This window comes from Chlorocebus sabaeus, chromosome 29 (assembly GCF_047675955.1).
Source record: "Chlorocebus sabaeus isolate Y175 chromosome 29, mChlSab1.0.hap1, whole genome shotgun sequence".
In the NCBI taxonomy this organism is placed as follows: domain Eukaryota; kingdom Metazoa; phylum Chordata; class Mammalia; order Primates; family Cercopithecidae; genus Chlorocebus; species Chlorocebus sabaeus.
This window is the reverse complement of record NC_132932.1, coordinates 23,427,544-23,439,894: the sequence shown is the minus strand read 5'-3', so window position 1 is coordinate 23,439,894 and position 12,351 is coordinate 23,427,544. Positions and strand designations below refer to the sequence as shown.

Genomic DNA, 12,351 nt, shown 5'->3' with positions numbered 1-12,351 from the left:
TTACACATTTCATAACTGTTTCAAAGTATCTCATATACCCCATAAAAATATATACTTACTATATACCCACAAAAATTAAAAATAAAAATTTAAAAAGAATGGTTATCTGCATAATGATTCATAATAAAAACCTCATAATACCACATAATCAAAATGAGTAAAAGAAGAGTTTTATAATAAACCTTAAGAGCTGAACTAGTCTTTTATTCACAGAAAGAATATCTGAACATACAGTTAATGCATTTGGATCAACAACCTTCGATCAAGATGAAATTAACTCAGTAGGATAATGATTCATAGAATGATCTTCACCCAGAGGTCTGATATTTCCTGGCCCCAAGAAACACCAATTATGAAGATGAAGATAAAAAATGTCTTAAGGAAGCCCAACCAAGTTTCTTAGACTTTGTATCAAAGAGCTCTCAGAGATGGGAACGTCTCGAGGGCACTTCCATCCTAAGCACCATCGATAAGCTGAAAGTGTTTCATTCATAAGATTGTGTGTGTGTGTGTGTGTGTGTGTGTAAATAAGCTTTTGTGCACTTGTGTGCTGGTAAATGTTTCAAAACATGTTCTTGGAGGAAACAGTCATGATTGTTTTGCCAGTTTCTGTGGTGTAAATACTCCTATCATGGCTGATTTCCAGCTATCAACCCAATGTGACTGAGTACAAGTTGGGATGAGATCATAAGTGGTTCTCACTGGCCAGTAAGAACTGACTTCAACACACTACTTCCTTCATGAGTTGTAATGAATAATTCTGTGGAAAATCAGGGAATGCCATATTTTAAAATCCATGTATCCTGGACATATCTTGAGTTGTTCTTTATAACATTTTTCAGTTATAGGGATATTTTCCTTTTTACTTAGCATATTAGATATATTAATAGTTCAAGAGTTGAAGAGTTGGCAGACATGAATAACAATATATGAGGTGAAGAACTCAGAGAAGATCATAAGTGTTGGAAGACAGTGGTACACCGACAGAGACAGGAAGTGGGGGGAACTGGTTGGGAGAGGGTGAAGAGGCTGTCCCTTTGCTTCCCCACGATGAGGATATAAACTAGATGGGGAGCTGGAGATATGGTTAGAAGGTTAGAGACTTTCTGGAGATTGAAAATCACCCATTGAAGTTAAAGAATTCAGGACACAGAATCAACCACAGTGGAAAAGTGTAGCAATGGAAATCAATGGATCAAATATTGGGCTTTTTGAGATTTGGAAGAAGAGAAGTCAACAGAAAAGACATAGTCAGATAAGTAGAAAAAATAAAAATACCATGAAATGCGATGAAGGAAAAAGGTGAAGATAAACAAAATAATCAAATGTTCCATCAAAGTACAGAAAATAAAGGAAGGCTATTTCAGCCAAGAGGTGAGACACAAAACAGGCTACAAGGGGTATGTGGATCACAGAAATTCACCATTTGGGAAGACTGCCTGATATGAGTCAATGCTTCTAACTTGAAAAGCAGTGTAAGAACTGAAGGCTCCTTTCTGCCTAAGGCTTGGTCCAGATCTAAGGAACTAAGGCAAACTCATAAGCCAATGAATGGACAGAGCTCAAATATGCCATGAATAGAGCCAGTGTCAGGGAAGAGGAAGATTCTGGCTGCAGGCCAGAGGCCTGGCTCCATGAAGAATGGAAATTCTGGCGTGGCTGCTCAGCCTTTCTGTGTCCAGGGTTAGCGGCCAGGTTCAACGTGGAAGGACCTTATCCAGAACCACAAAATGGATGGCTGCCCCCAAGTGAGCCATCCCATGGCAGAGGGACTAGTTTGGCAGGAAGCTTTTAAGAAGGGTGGCAATTTGGTGTCAGAGTCTCTGCCAAAAAAAAAGCAACTCTGATGAGAGGAAAATTTAACTAAGAGGAGAAAGCGCCATCCAACAGGAAACTCAAACTTCTGTGAAACAGGTTGTGTGCCTGATTGCACTCAAGCCTCAACATTGGCTTTTGATGTCCACAGGCTGAGGCTGCCTCTGTTTTCTTGTGCATGTGTGTATGCTTGCTCTTCCTCCCAGATAGGGGCTTCCTGGATGTGAGGTCATGACTGGAAGCCAGAGAGTGTCTTGTTTGAGTTTGGGCTGACCTCTTGGAGCACAGGAGAGCTTGCTCTTTGCCCTGATGAATGGTTGCCTATGAAACTAAACATCCTCCAGTCCAAACCAGCTCGCATGGGTAGCCTCCTCTTTAGTTTCCTTCTCTTCTTTGTCTCAACAAAAACCCCTCCAATGAATGATCTGCCTCTCCTGTGTTAGCAGACCTGAGCTCTTCTAAAGATCACTATTTCAACACCACTTCGCATTTTCCCTGACTTTGCAAATACTGTTGAGGAATAGTATTTACTTGCTCAGAGCTCTGGACAACCAGAGGATCTGTTGGCAATCCCATGGCCACTGGCCTCAAGGACAATATAAACCAGAAGGGAAGACCATGTGGATGCTCAGGAAAGAGCTACCATTGAAAAACAATAAAAATTAGGGTCATTGTGATTTAAAAGTGGGAAATGCTGAGTGATTTTAGGAAGTGGAAAACTTCACAGAAGAGGGAAGCTTACAGTTGGACCCAGGATATGAAAGCCACAAGAGCAAAGACACACAAGCGGGCCCATATAGATGTGCAATGGTGTTACTTTAGTGATACGCAACTGGCAACTGTAAATTCAGTTATTCACTGAGAGAGTGGACAGGGAGGAAAGTGGTGATGTCACCACTAGCCTCCACTCTAAAATGCCAGTGACAACCGTTTGTTCCACAAGACAGGATAGAACTGTGAAGGCCTGTTTGTTCTTAGAGGAGAGAAGCACGGACAGAAGCAAAGTGGGGTATTTTAGGGCTTGGCAGTGGTTCTAGGTGCTCCCTCGCTGCATCCAGAAACAAGCTGCCTGGTTTCTCCTCGACATCTGCTCCTTTGCTGTTCTTCCCTTTTCTTGCCTCTTCCCTTTAGGCTAGGGCAGCACTTGATCAAAGAAGTCACTACCCCGAGCCATTCCTACCTTGGACACATGTAAGGGCTAACCCACCCAAACAAGAATGAGAGGCAGGTAAGGAAACACTTCTCACACTGTAAGTGTATCATTACAACACCCAGGGATCTTGTTGAAATGCAGACTCTGATTCCTTAGGTCTGGGTGGGACTTGAGATTCCTCATTTCTTAAAAGTTCCCTGCTGATGTCAATTTGACTAGTCCTTGGGCCACACTAAGTGTAGCAAAGAGAATCACGCATTCACAATGCAAGATCCTCCTCACAAAAGTGTGGTGCTTCCTTTTGTTCCTAACTTTACGGAAACAGTAACTGGATCCTTCACCTCTCCTGACAATGGGGCAAGGTAAGACTTCACTCTTGGGGCTTGACTGGGTGATGTAACTAGGTGATGGAATAAATACTGCCTACCCACTAGCCCACCCAGGCTACCCACCTCTCTAACACCTTTGCCCAGCCCCCACTGCCTGACCTAGTCTCAAAGGAATTCCCAAAAGAATGATTCTTCCTTGGGCCATCTATTGTTCCTTGTGCAAGTAGGAAGAAAATTAAGCTAACCCACTTTTGCACACAAAGCTCTCCAGACAGACTTCTACCTGTCCTTCCCACCCTCCTTTGGGGGGTGGTCTCACCTGGATCAGTCCTTTCTCTTTGTTTAGGACCAGACTGCAGGAGGGACTCCTGTCCCTCAAGTCATTTACCTATAGTATGGCAACTTTCCAGGGAGAGCTGTGGCCACTGGCACTGTCTCCAGCTGCTTGTGAGTTGGACAGAGGAAGTGGGTATTGGTGGCTGGATCCTAGGGCAACTCCTGCTCTGCAGACCCTGGAGAGATGGGTTCATCTCTTTCCTTAGGCTTCTTCTGATAAACCTCAGAAGGGAATGTTTATGTAGACCTTCAGTGGCATTGACTGAGGATAATGACCTGTAGGTTTTCAGTTAAGACAGTTTTAAAATACTAGCACTTAACAGAACTAGACAGTTAAAACAGGAAAAACCCCAATCTGGAGAAAAATCCCAATCTGGATATATGTACAGAAATACTGTTAATCCAACCTACAGCCAGAAATGTGGACCTTCTCTCAAGGGCGATGGGAAGAGCCTACTCCACTAGACATTGCCATATCAAATATCTTACCTTATCCTCACAAGAACCATTGCATTTAGCGAAAGTAAATGGGGGCTCAGAGAGGTGAAGTGTATTTAACAAGGCCACCCAGATTTAGGCTTTAGAGCTGGGGTACCAGCATGGGTCTGTTGGGCTCAAAAGCCTTTTCTCTTGCATAAAAGACGAGTGTATACCATGTATAATAATTTTGGGTTTGAATCTATCTGTGTTCTTGGGCAAGTTACCTAATCTGAATGAACCTCTGTTTTCTCATCTATAAAAATGGAGATAACATCTGCTTCTGGGGCTATTGTAGGATGAGATGAGAGGAGCAGGTCATGACTATGCCCAGCACTGAATCTAGGACTCAGAGCAGCTTGTGAATGTCACTCACTGTCCTTCCTTATTTCTTGAGGTTATTTCTGATGTTGGGGTTGGGTCTCTACTCCAAGAAGATACATACCAGGTGGCAGTGACTAGAGGTTACAAGACACCAATAACACAACTAATTTATCTGTTTTGAATCTGTGCTAAAATCTCAGCCTGCAGATGTTAAGGATGCAGCAAGACTGGAGCAAAGGGCTGGAAGAAGAATAAGGACTGGAGTAAGAGAGCCATGAGTGCAAGAAAGGCCCTACCAGCTCTTCTGGGGAACGTATACCAGAGTCCCTTCTTATCCATGCTTTCGCTTTCCACAGTCAACCATGGTCCAAAAATATTAAATAGAACATTCCAGAAATAAACAATTTGTAAGTTTTAGGTTGCATGACATTCTGAGTAATGTGATGAAATCTCTCACCATCTCACTCCATCTGCCCAGGACATGAATCATTCCATCCATGCCACCTGCCTATTAGTCACTTAAGTAGTCTTCTCAGTTATCAGATAAAAAAAACCAAAGGATATATAAAATTCAGTATGATCCACAGTTTCAGGCATTCACTGGGGTCTTGGACTGTATCTCCTGTGAATAAACAGGGACTACTGCACTTGATTTCGCAAGCAATCAGACTGATGGAAGATTCTGAACAAGCTGGAGACTTGATGGACACAGTGATGGGAACACTGTGGGATGTTAGCTAGTCTGGAGATGGGAGAGTAATACAGAAAGATCAAGTGGGCAGTGTAATATAACAGAAAGAATTCTTGGAATAAAGTCAAAACAAGTGGATTCTGCTACTTTTCCAGCTGTGGGAGCTTAGGTAGCTTACTTCAGCTATTGGGATTTAATTTCCCCCACCTGAAAAATAAGGCTTCATTACTAGACTGGGTCAAGCCCTGCCAGCACTGAAACGATGTGCTAGAATTCTACTCACTGCACTAATTCAAACTTACCATGATGAAGGGTAAAATTAACAGTGACAAAACATAGAGGAAGTTAAGGCATGGAAGATGTTCAGAATGTTGGAATGACAGAGCTTAATGAATGATTCCACATGGGAGGACACAAGGAAGAGAGGAACCAAAGTGATTTTGAGTTTATCCTGGGATACTATGATCCTGGTAGTTCCAAAAGAAGGGGCTGGTTTGGGAGAAAGATAATAAGAACACTTTGAATAATATTGAGTAAAAACTAGAAATGAATCATCGTGTGCAGGCCTGGACTATAGCACTTGCACAACCCCGAGAGTGAGTGAGCACTTCCTTAAATGTGGCCCCCTAGGACCCTTACTCATCTCACACTAGTTCCAGCCTGACCTTGTGGAAATATTTAGAAGCTGAAACAAAGGAGGGGCAGAAAAGAAGGGACTGTAAAGTTGAGCCTGGCCCTTACCTTCGACCAGTCTCCCACAGCTAAATGTGGAGGACAGTCTGTCCTGGCACAGGACTTGTGAGACGATGCCTTAGGTCCTTGGCACAATTCATCTGAGAGATTCAAAAAGCTGCCATCTGTTAGCAGCTGCCGGCAGGTGACTCTTCTATTCTGAGTTCCCCCGCCACAAGTCCTGGAACACTAAGAAGACAAGAGGGTGTGATATGGCAGGCTTGGCCTACTCTGTGTTAGTGCAGTGCAGGGCCTCTCACAATCATAATCACAGAGGGCCCTGGAGTGGCCAGTCTGCCCTACCTGCTGCCATTCTTCAATGTGCCAGCCAGGAGGGCAGTCAAACTGATTGCATGCTTGTAAAGCATGGGGCTTTTCATCTCGGCACTCCTCAGGAGGGGCAGGGGTCTCCCCTGGGTGCAGGCAGTACACATCTCGGGTCTGAATTCCAACTCCACAGGTAGCTGAGCAGGGCCCCCAAGAGCTCACGTGCCACCTAAAACAGAAAACAAGTGGGGAAAGTTGAACAGTCCAATAAACCAATGTGCAACCATCAGAGTACGAACAACGTGAAGTTCTCCTCTGGGCTTCCAGACTTCACACCCTGTGTACAGATTCTACAGTCACAGCATCTCCATCAATATATGCAATTAAAACACAGAGCTATAGTATTTAAAGGCAAGAAATGTCAGGAAAGTGTTTAAAGATCTTACCCGTTTAGGAAAGTCCAGAGTAAAAAGCAGCAGATCTGTTCCCATCCTGTCCTTGGTACCACTATATATCAAAAACAAAATCCTGGTTTTGTTTTGAATGGAGTCCCAAGGCAATGATGATTTATATAGGTGTCAAAAGAAATTTTAAATGTTTAAAAGCACGCTTCAGGAAATCTTCAGGGCACCTGGCTTCATTATTTGGAATATCCCTACGAAAATTCTTTTATGTTAGGATTGAATTTACAACATATATATAATGTGATTCCTTTCCAATAAGATCTTGGAAAAATCAGGTTTTCTCATAAAACATCTGTAAAAATGAAAAACCAGGGCAGCTGCTTTTGACACATATTTCCAAGTTGCCTTCAAGGAAGATTCTCCCAATTTACACTCCCACCAGAAGCATTTGAGAATGCCTAGTTGCCTATACCTATAACCACACTGGAGAATATCATTGAGAAAAGTCTCCGCCCATCTGACGGGCAAAAAATTACACATTATGGTTATTTTAACTTGTGGATATTTAATTAGCAAATATGAATTCTTCACTAGTTACTGTAGAGATACATCATGAGGAAACCATTTTTAAATGTTTAAAATGTTCGTAAAAGGATGCTGGCTCTAGGGCAGTTTGTAATAGCACACACACAAATATTAAATTGAATTACATTTTACAAAATGGAAGGAGATCATATAAACGTTTAACAATAAAGCGGAAAATAATTGTCCATTCATACAGCACAATGCTAGCAGCCATTAAAATAATAAAGTAGATGTATAGTTGTTAACATAGAAATACAATCATTATATATTTTTAATAGAAAAGAAAAGCAGGTCATAAAATAGTTTGTAGAGTATAAGCCTATTTTTATGCATTTATAAATGCATGCAGAAAAAAGTCTGAATAATTATACATTAAAATGTTACCAGTGATGATATCTAACTATAGGATTTTTATTTTCTTTATTCTTGCTGATTTTTTCTCTGATTTTTATTACAATAAGTACTCATATCAGAAAAAAATGTTATTTCTCTGAAAAAATTAATTAGTATTTAATCTAAAAATGATTCTCAGTTTTTCTCTTTTCTAATTTTCTATTATAAACATCCCCTACTTGTGTAAATAAAAAGAAAATGAAAAATAGTATTTAATGCAAATATAATAGGACAAAAGAATAAAAGTTTTATTTATGAAGGAAAAATTTCACAATGAAGATATATAATAATCACACAAGTATGGAGATTAAATATAAAGCATAAACTTGTAAAAAGCATGAGCTGTTAAGTATAGGAAAAATGGACAAAAAAATTAAAAAATTTAAAATCTTTAAAATACTTTGCTAAACCCTTGGCATATTAACAAGGCAGATATTAATAAGAATATAAGGGATTTAATAATATATTTGAAAATATGGATAAAATAGATAACCTTCTAAGGAACTATGAAAGTTCCATTCAAGAAAGGGACTGGACCTCACTAGTTTTGTGGCCAAGTCCTACAAATTTTCAAGAAACAGGTGAATTCCCATATTATCTTAAATGTTTCAAAATAAGAAGATGAAAATATTTTATTTTATGCACATTATAAAGCTAAAAAAGATCTGAACAGAAAAGCTGACAAATATATATAAAGCAAACTTTTGCATGTGGTTATATATCCTAAATCCTAAATGAAAGTATAAATTCTAAGTAAAAAAGAAGCAAATTAATCGACAGATTAAAACAATACAGGGTCTGTGATGTGGTCTGAAGGTTTGTGTCACCAACAAATTCAAACGTTGAAGCCCTAAACCACAGCATGATAGTATTTGGAGATGGGACCTTTGAGAGGTAATTAGGATTAGATGGGGACATGAGGGTGGGGTCCACATGATGGGATTAGTGCCTTTGTAGAAAGAGACACTAGGGAGCTTGCTCTCTCTCCACCATGTGAGGACACAGCAAGACATCCGCTGTCTGAAAGTCAGGAAGAGAGCCCTCACCAAAAACTGAACCCTTTAATCTTGGACTTTCCAGCCTCCAGACTGTAAGAGAACAAAGTTCTGTCTTTGAAGCCACCCTTATGGTATTTTGTTATGGCAGTATGAGGTGACTAATTCAGAATATTTTCTGACCACAGTGGAACTAAATTAGATAAACCCCAAATACTCAGAAATTATGCTGTAATCTTCTAAATTGCCCATGGGTCAAAGAAGAAATCACAAGGGAAAGTAAATAGTATTTTTAAATGCACATTAATAGAAACATCAACTGTCAAAATCTGTGGAATTTAGCTAAAGCCATGATTAGAAGAAAATCAATAGCCTTAAATGATATATTTTAAAAGTTTGACAATAATAATCTAAGTAACCATTTCAAGAGGTTAAAAAAAGAATAGCAATCACACCCCAAAAAAGTAGAAGAAAGGAAACAATAAACATGAGAATAAAATAAATGAATTAGAAAATGAAACACAAAGTTGATCCTGGAGGGATGCATTGGCTCATGCCTGTAATCCTATCACTTTGGGAGGCCGAGGTGGTTGGGTCACCTGAGGTCAGGAGTTCAAGACCAGCCTGGCCAATATGGTGAAATCCCATCTCCACTGAAAATACAAAAATTCGCTGGATGTGGTGGTGCACGCCTATAATCCCAGCTACTTGGTAGGCTGAGATGTGAGAACTGCTTGAACCCAGGAGGCTGAGGTGTCAGTGAGCCGAGATCAGGCCACTGCACTCCAGCCTGGGTGACAGAGCAAGACTGTCTAAAATCACGAGGTCAGGAGATCAAGACCATCCTGGCTAACACGGTGAAACCCCGTCTCCAGTAAAAAATACAAAAAACTAGCCAGGCGAGGTGGCGGGTGCCCGTAATCCCAGCTACTCGGGAGGCTGAGGCAGGAGAACGGCATAAACCCTGGAGGTGGAGCTTGCAGTGAGCTGAGATCCGGCCACTGCACCCCAGCCTGGGCGACAGAGCGAGACTCCGTCTCAAAAAAAAAAAAAAAAAAAAAAAAAAGTTGGCCTTTCAAAAGACTAACAAGATTAATAAATTATTGATAAAATGTGAAGAAAAAAGAGAGCAGGCACACATAATAAAATCAGGAATTTAAGGGGGGACATTTTGGCATAAAAAAAGTACAGTAAGTAATGAAAAACATTGTCAATAAATTTGAAAATTTACATGAACTGAAAAAATTCCTACAAAAACCAACTTATCAAAACTAACACACAAATGAAGAGAAATCAGAATAGTCTTAGATCTATTAAATTAAATTTGTAATTTAAAGTATTTTAAAAATAAACTCCATGTCACATGGCTTCCTTGGTGAACTAAACATTTAAGGCATAAACGATTCTAACCTTACATAAACTCTCTAAAAAATGTAAGAAGAGAGAAAACTTCCCAACTCATTTAAGCCAATGTCACTCAGAAACAGATTTAAAATCCTAAATAAAATATTAGCAATCAAGGGATAAAGTGAAAAATAATGTTCCATGGTGACCAATCTGGGTTTATTCTAGAAAGGCAAAATTGGTTCAACCTTGGAAATTCAATCACTGCCTATGACATAGCAAACTATAGGAAAAAATTCATATGATCATTTCAATAGAGACAGAAAAACATTTGTAAATTTTAACAGATATTCATGATAAAAAAATTTTTTTAATTTGAATTAACACATCCAAAAAGCAAAGGCTTGGGGATGGGAAGGTGAGAGAGGGCTGGAGAATACAGTAAAATATCTAATTGAGCACCCCTTTGTTACAAAATATAGCAATACTAGTTAAAGAAAGACATAAGGGTAAGATATTCCCTCATATAAATGAAACATCTCAGTTGACCAGAAATCAATATAAACACACAGTGCTAAAGCACTAAGAAAGTTATGAAACAAAATATATAATGTAAAACAAAATATGTGTTTGAATGTACTGAGAGAATATTTACTCTCTGATAAAGATTTTGAGAATAAGTTAATGATGGGATCATTGAAAATAGGCAAACAAAAAAAGAGAAAGGAAATTAACAACTCCAGAGAAAAAACTTGCACTCAAAAGAAAATGTAACCATAATAAAATATTAAATGTCTTAGCTGTGCAATGCTTTTTTTAAAATGACAGCTTTTGAGATACAGTTTACATAATATAAAATCTACCCTTTTAAAGGGTAGCAATGCTCCTCCTATAAAACAGCTCTAGCCTAGTTCGAGGCGTTTTTAGATACTAAACACCTGACCATGGTGAAACACCTGACCATGACCCATCAGATGACCATGTGACAAGCTGCTTATTGTAAAGGGGACATTATCTATCTGCAAAGTCATATAATTAGATGTGACCAGCAGTGGCCCACCGAGTGGAAGTGGTATATGGGACCAGGCATTGGTGGTGAGTGCATCATTGTAAAAAGTCTAGTGATGGTAATGGCCACAAGTGTCCAGAAATACCTAACCAGACATGACTTTGGTATGACTTTGTGTTTTCTTTTAATTTAATCTCCCTTGGCTCCTGAAAAATTTATAAACTTAGTTCGCCAGCCTATTATTTTTGTGGATCACTTAGTATCTTTCTAGTAAGTTTATTATTAGCTCAAGTTAAGCAGAATTAGTTTATACTGCTTATACCTAGGAACCCTGATTAATATAAGGTGATACAAGTTTGAGATTATTTTTGAATTCTAGAAATTTTATTTTTTTCTAGATTTTTGATATCTAGAAATCAATTAACATGCAAAAAGACAAAATCAATACATAAATTAGTATTTCTATTCATTTAGCACTGATCTTTGACTTTTAACATACAGAATAATTTTTAAAAATTTTATTTTAGGTATATATGCAGGTTTTTTATATAGGTAAATTGCATATCATGGGGATTTGGTGTACAGATTATTTCATCACCCATATAAATAAGCATAGTACCAGGTAGGTACTTTTTCAATCCTCTCCCTTCTCCCACCCTTCCACCCTCAAGTAAACCCCGGTGTCTGTTGTTCCCTTCTTTGTGTTGATGTGTTCTCAAGTGAGAACATGTGGTATTTGGTTTTCTGTTCCTGCATTAGTTCACTTAGGGTAATGATCTTTAGCTCCATTCGTGTTCCTGCAAAGGACATGATCTCATTCTTTTTCTATGGCTGCATAATATTCCATAGTGTATATGTACCACATTTTTTTTTATCCAGTCTACCATTGATGGGCATTTACGTTGATTTAATGTCTTTGCTATTGTGAATACTGCTGCGATGAACATATGTGTGCATGTGTCTTTATGGTAGAATGATTTATAATTCTTGGGATATATACCCAATAATGAAATTGCTGTGTCAAATGGTAATTTTTTAAAGTTATTTGAGAAATTGCCACACTGCTTTCAACAATGGCTGAATTAATTTACATTCCAACCAGCAGTGTATAAATGTTCTCATTTCTCTGCAACCTCACCAGCATCTGTAATTTTTTGACTTTTTAATAACAGCCGTCTGACTGGTGTGAGATGGTATCTCACTGTGGTTTTGATTTGCATTTCTCTAATGATTAGTGATGTTGAGCGTGTTTTCATATGCTTGTTGGCCACATGGAGCTCTTCTTTTGGAAAGTGTCTGTTCACATCATTTGCCCACTTCTTAAAGGGACAAAGGTTTTTTGCTTAATTTGTTTAAGTTTCTTAAAGATTCTAGATATTAAGCTTTCGTTGGATGCATAGTTTGCAAATATTTTCTCTGATTCTGTAGGTTGTCTATTTACTCTGTTGATAGTTTATTTTGCCATGCAGAAGCTCTTTAGTTTAGGCCTCATTTGTC

General features: G+C 38.9%; 1 protein-coding gene across 11 annotated transcripts in view; it reads right to left on the bottom strand.

Annotated features, from left to right (window-relative positions):
• ADAMTSL3 (ADAMTS like 3) overlaps positions 1-12,351 on the bottom strand; it is a 402,196-nt gene that overhangs the window by 90,890 nt on the left and 298,955 nt on the right. For all 11 annotated transcript variants that reach the window (XM_007990199.3, XM_007990200.3, XM_037987797.2 and 8 more), the window contains 2 exons: positions 6,161-6,353; positions 5,867-6,046 (listed from right to left, as the gene is read on the bottom strand). In XM_007990199.3, the coding sequence (XP_007988390.3) occupies positions 5,867-6,046; positions 6,161-6,353 (373 nt within the window). The remainder of the gene's footprint in view (positions 1-5,866; positions 6,047-6,160; positions 6,354-12,351) is intronic.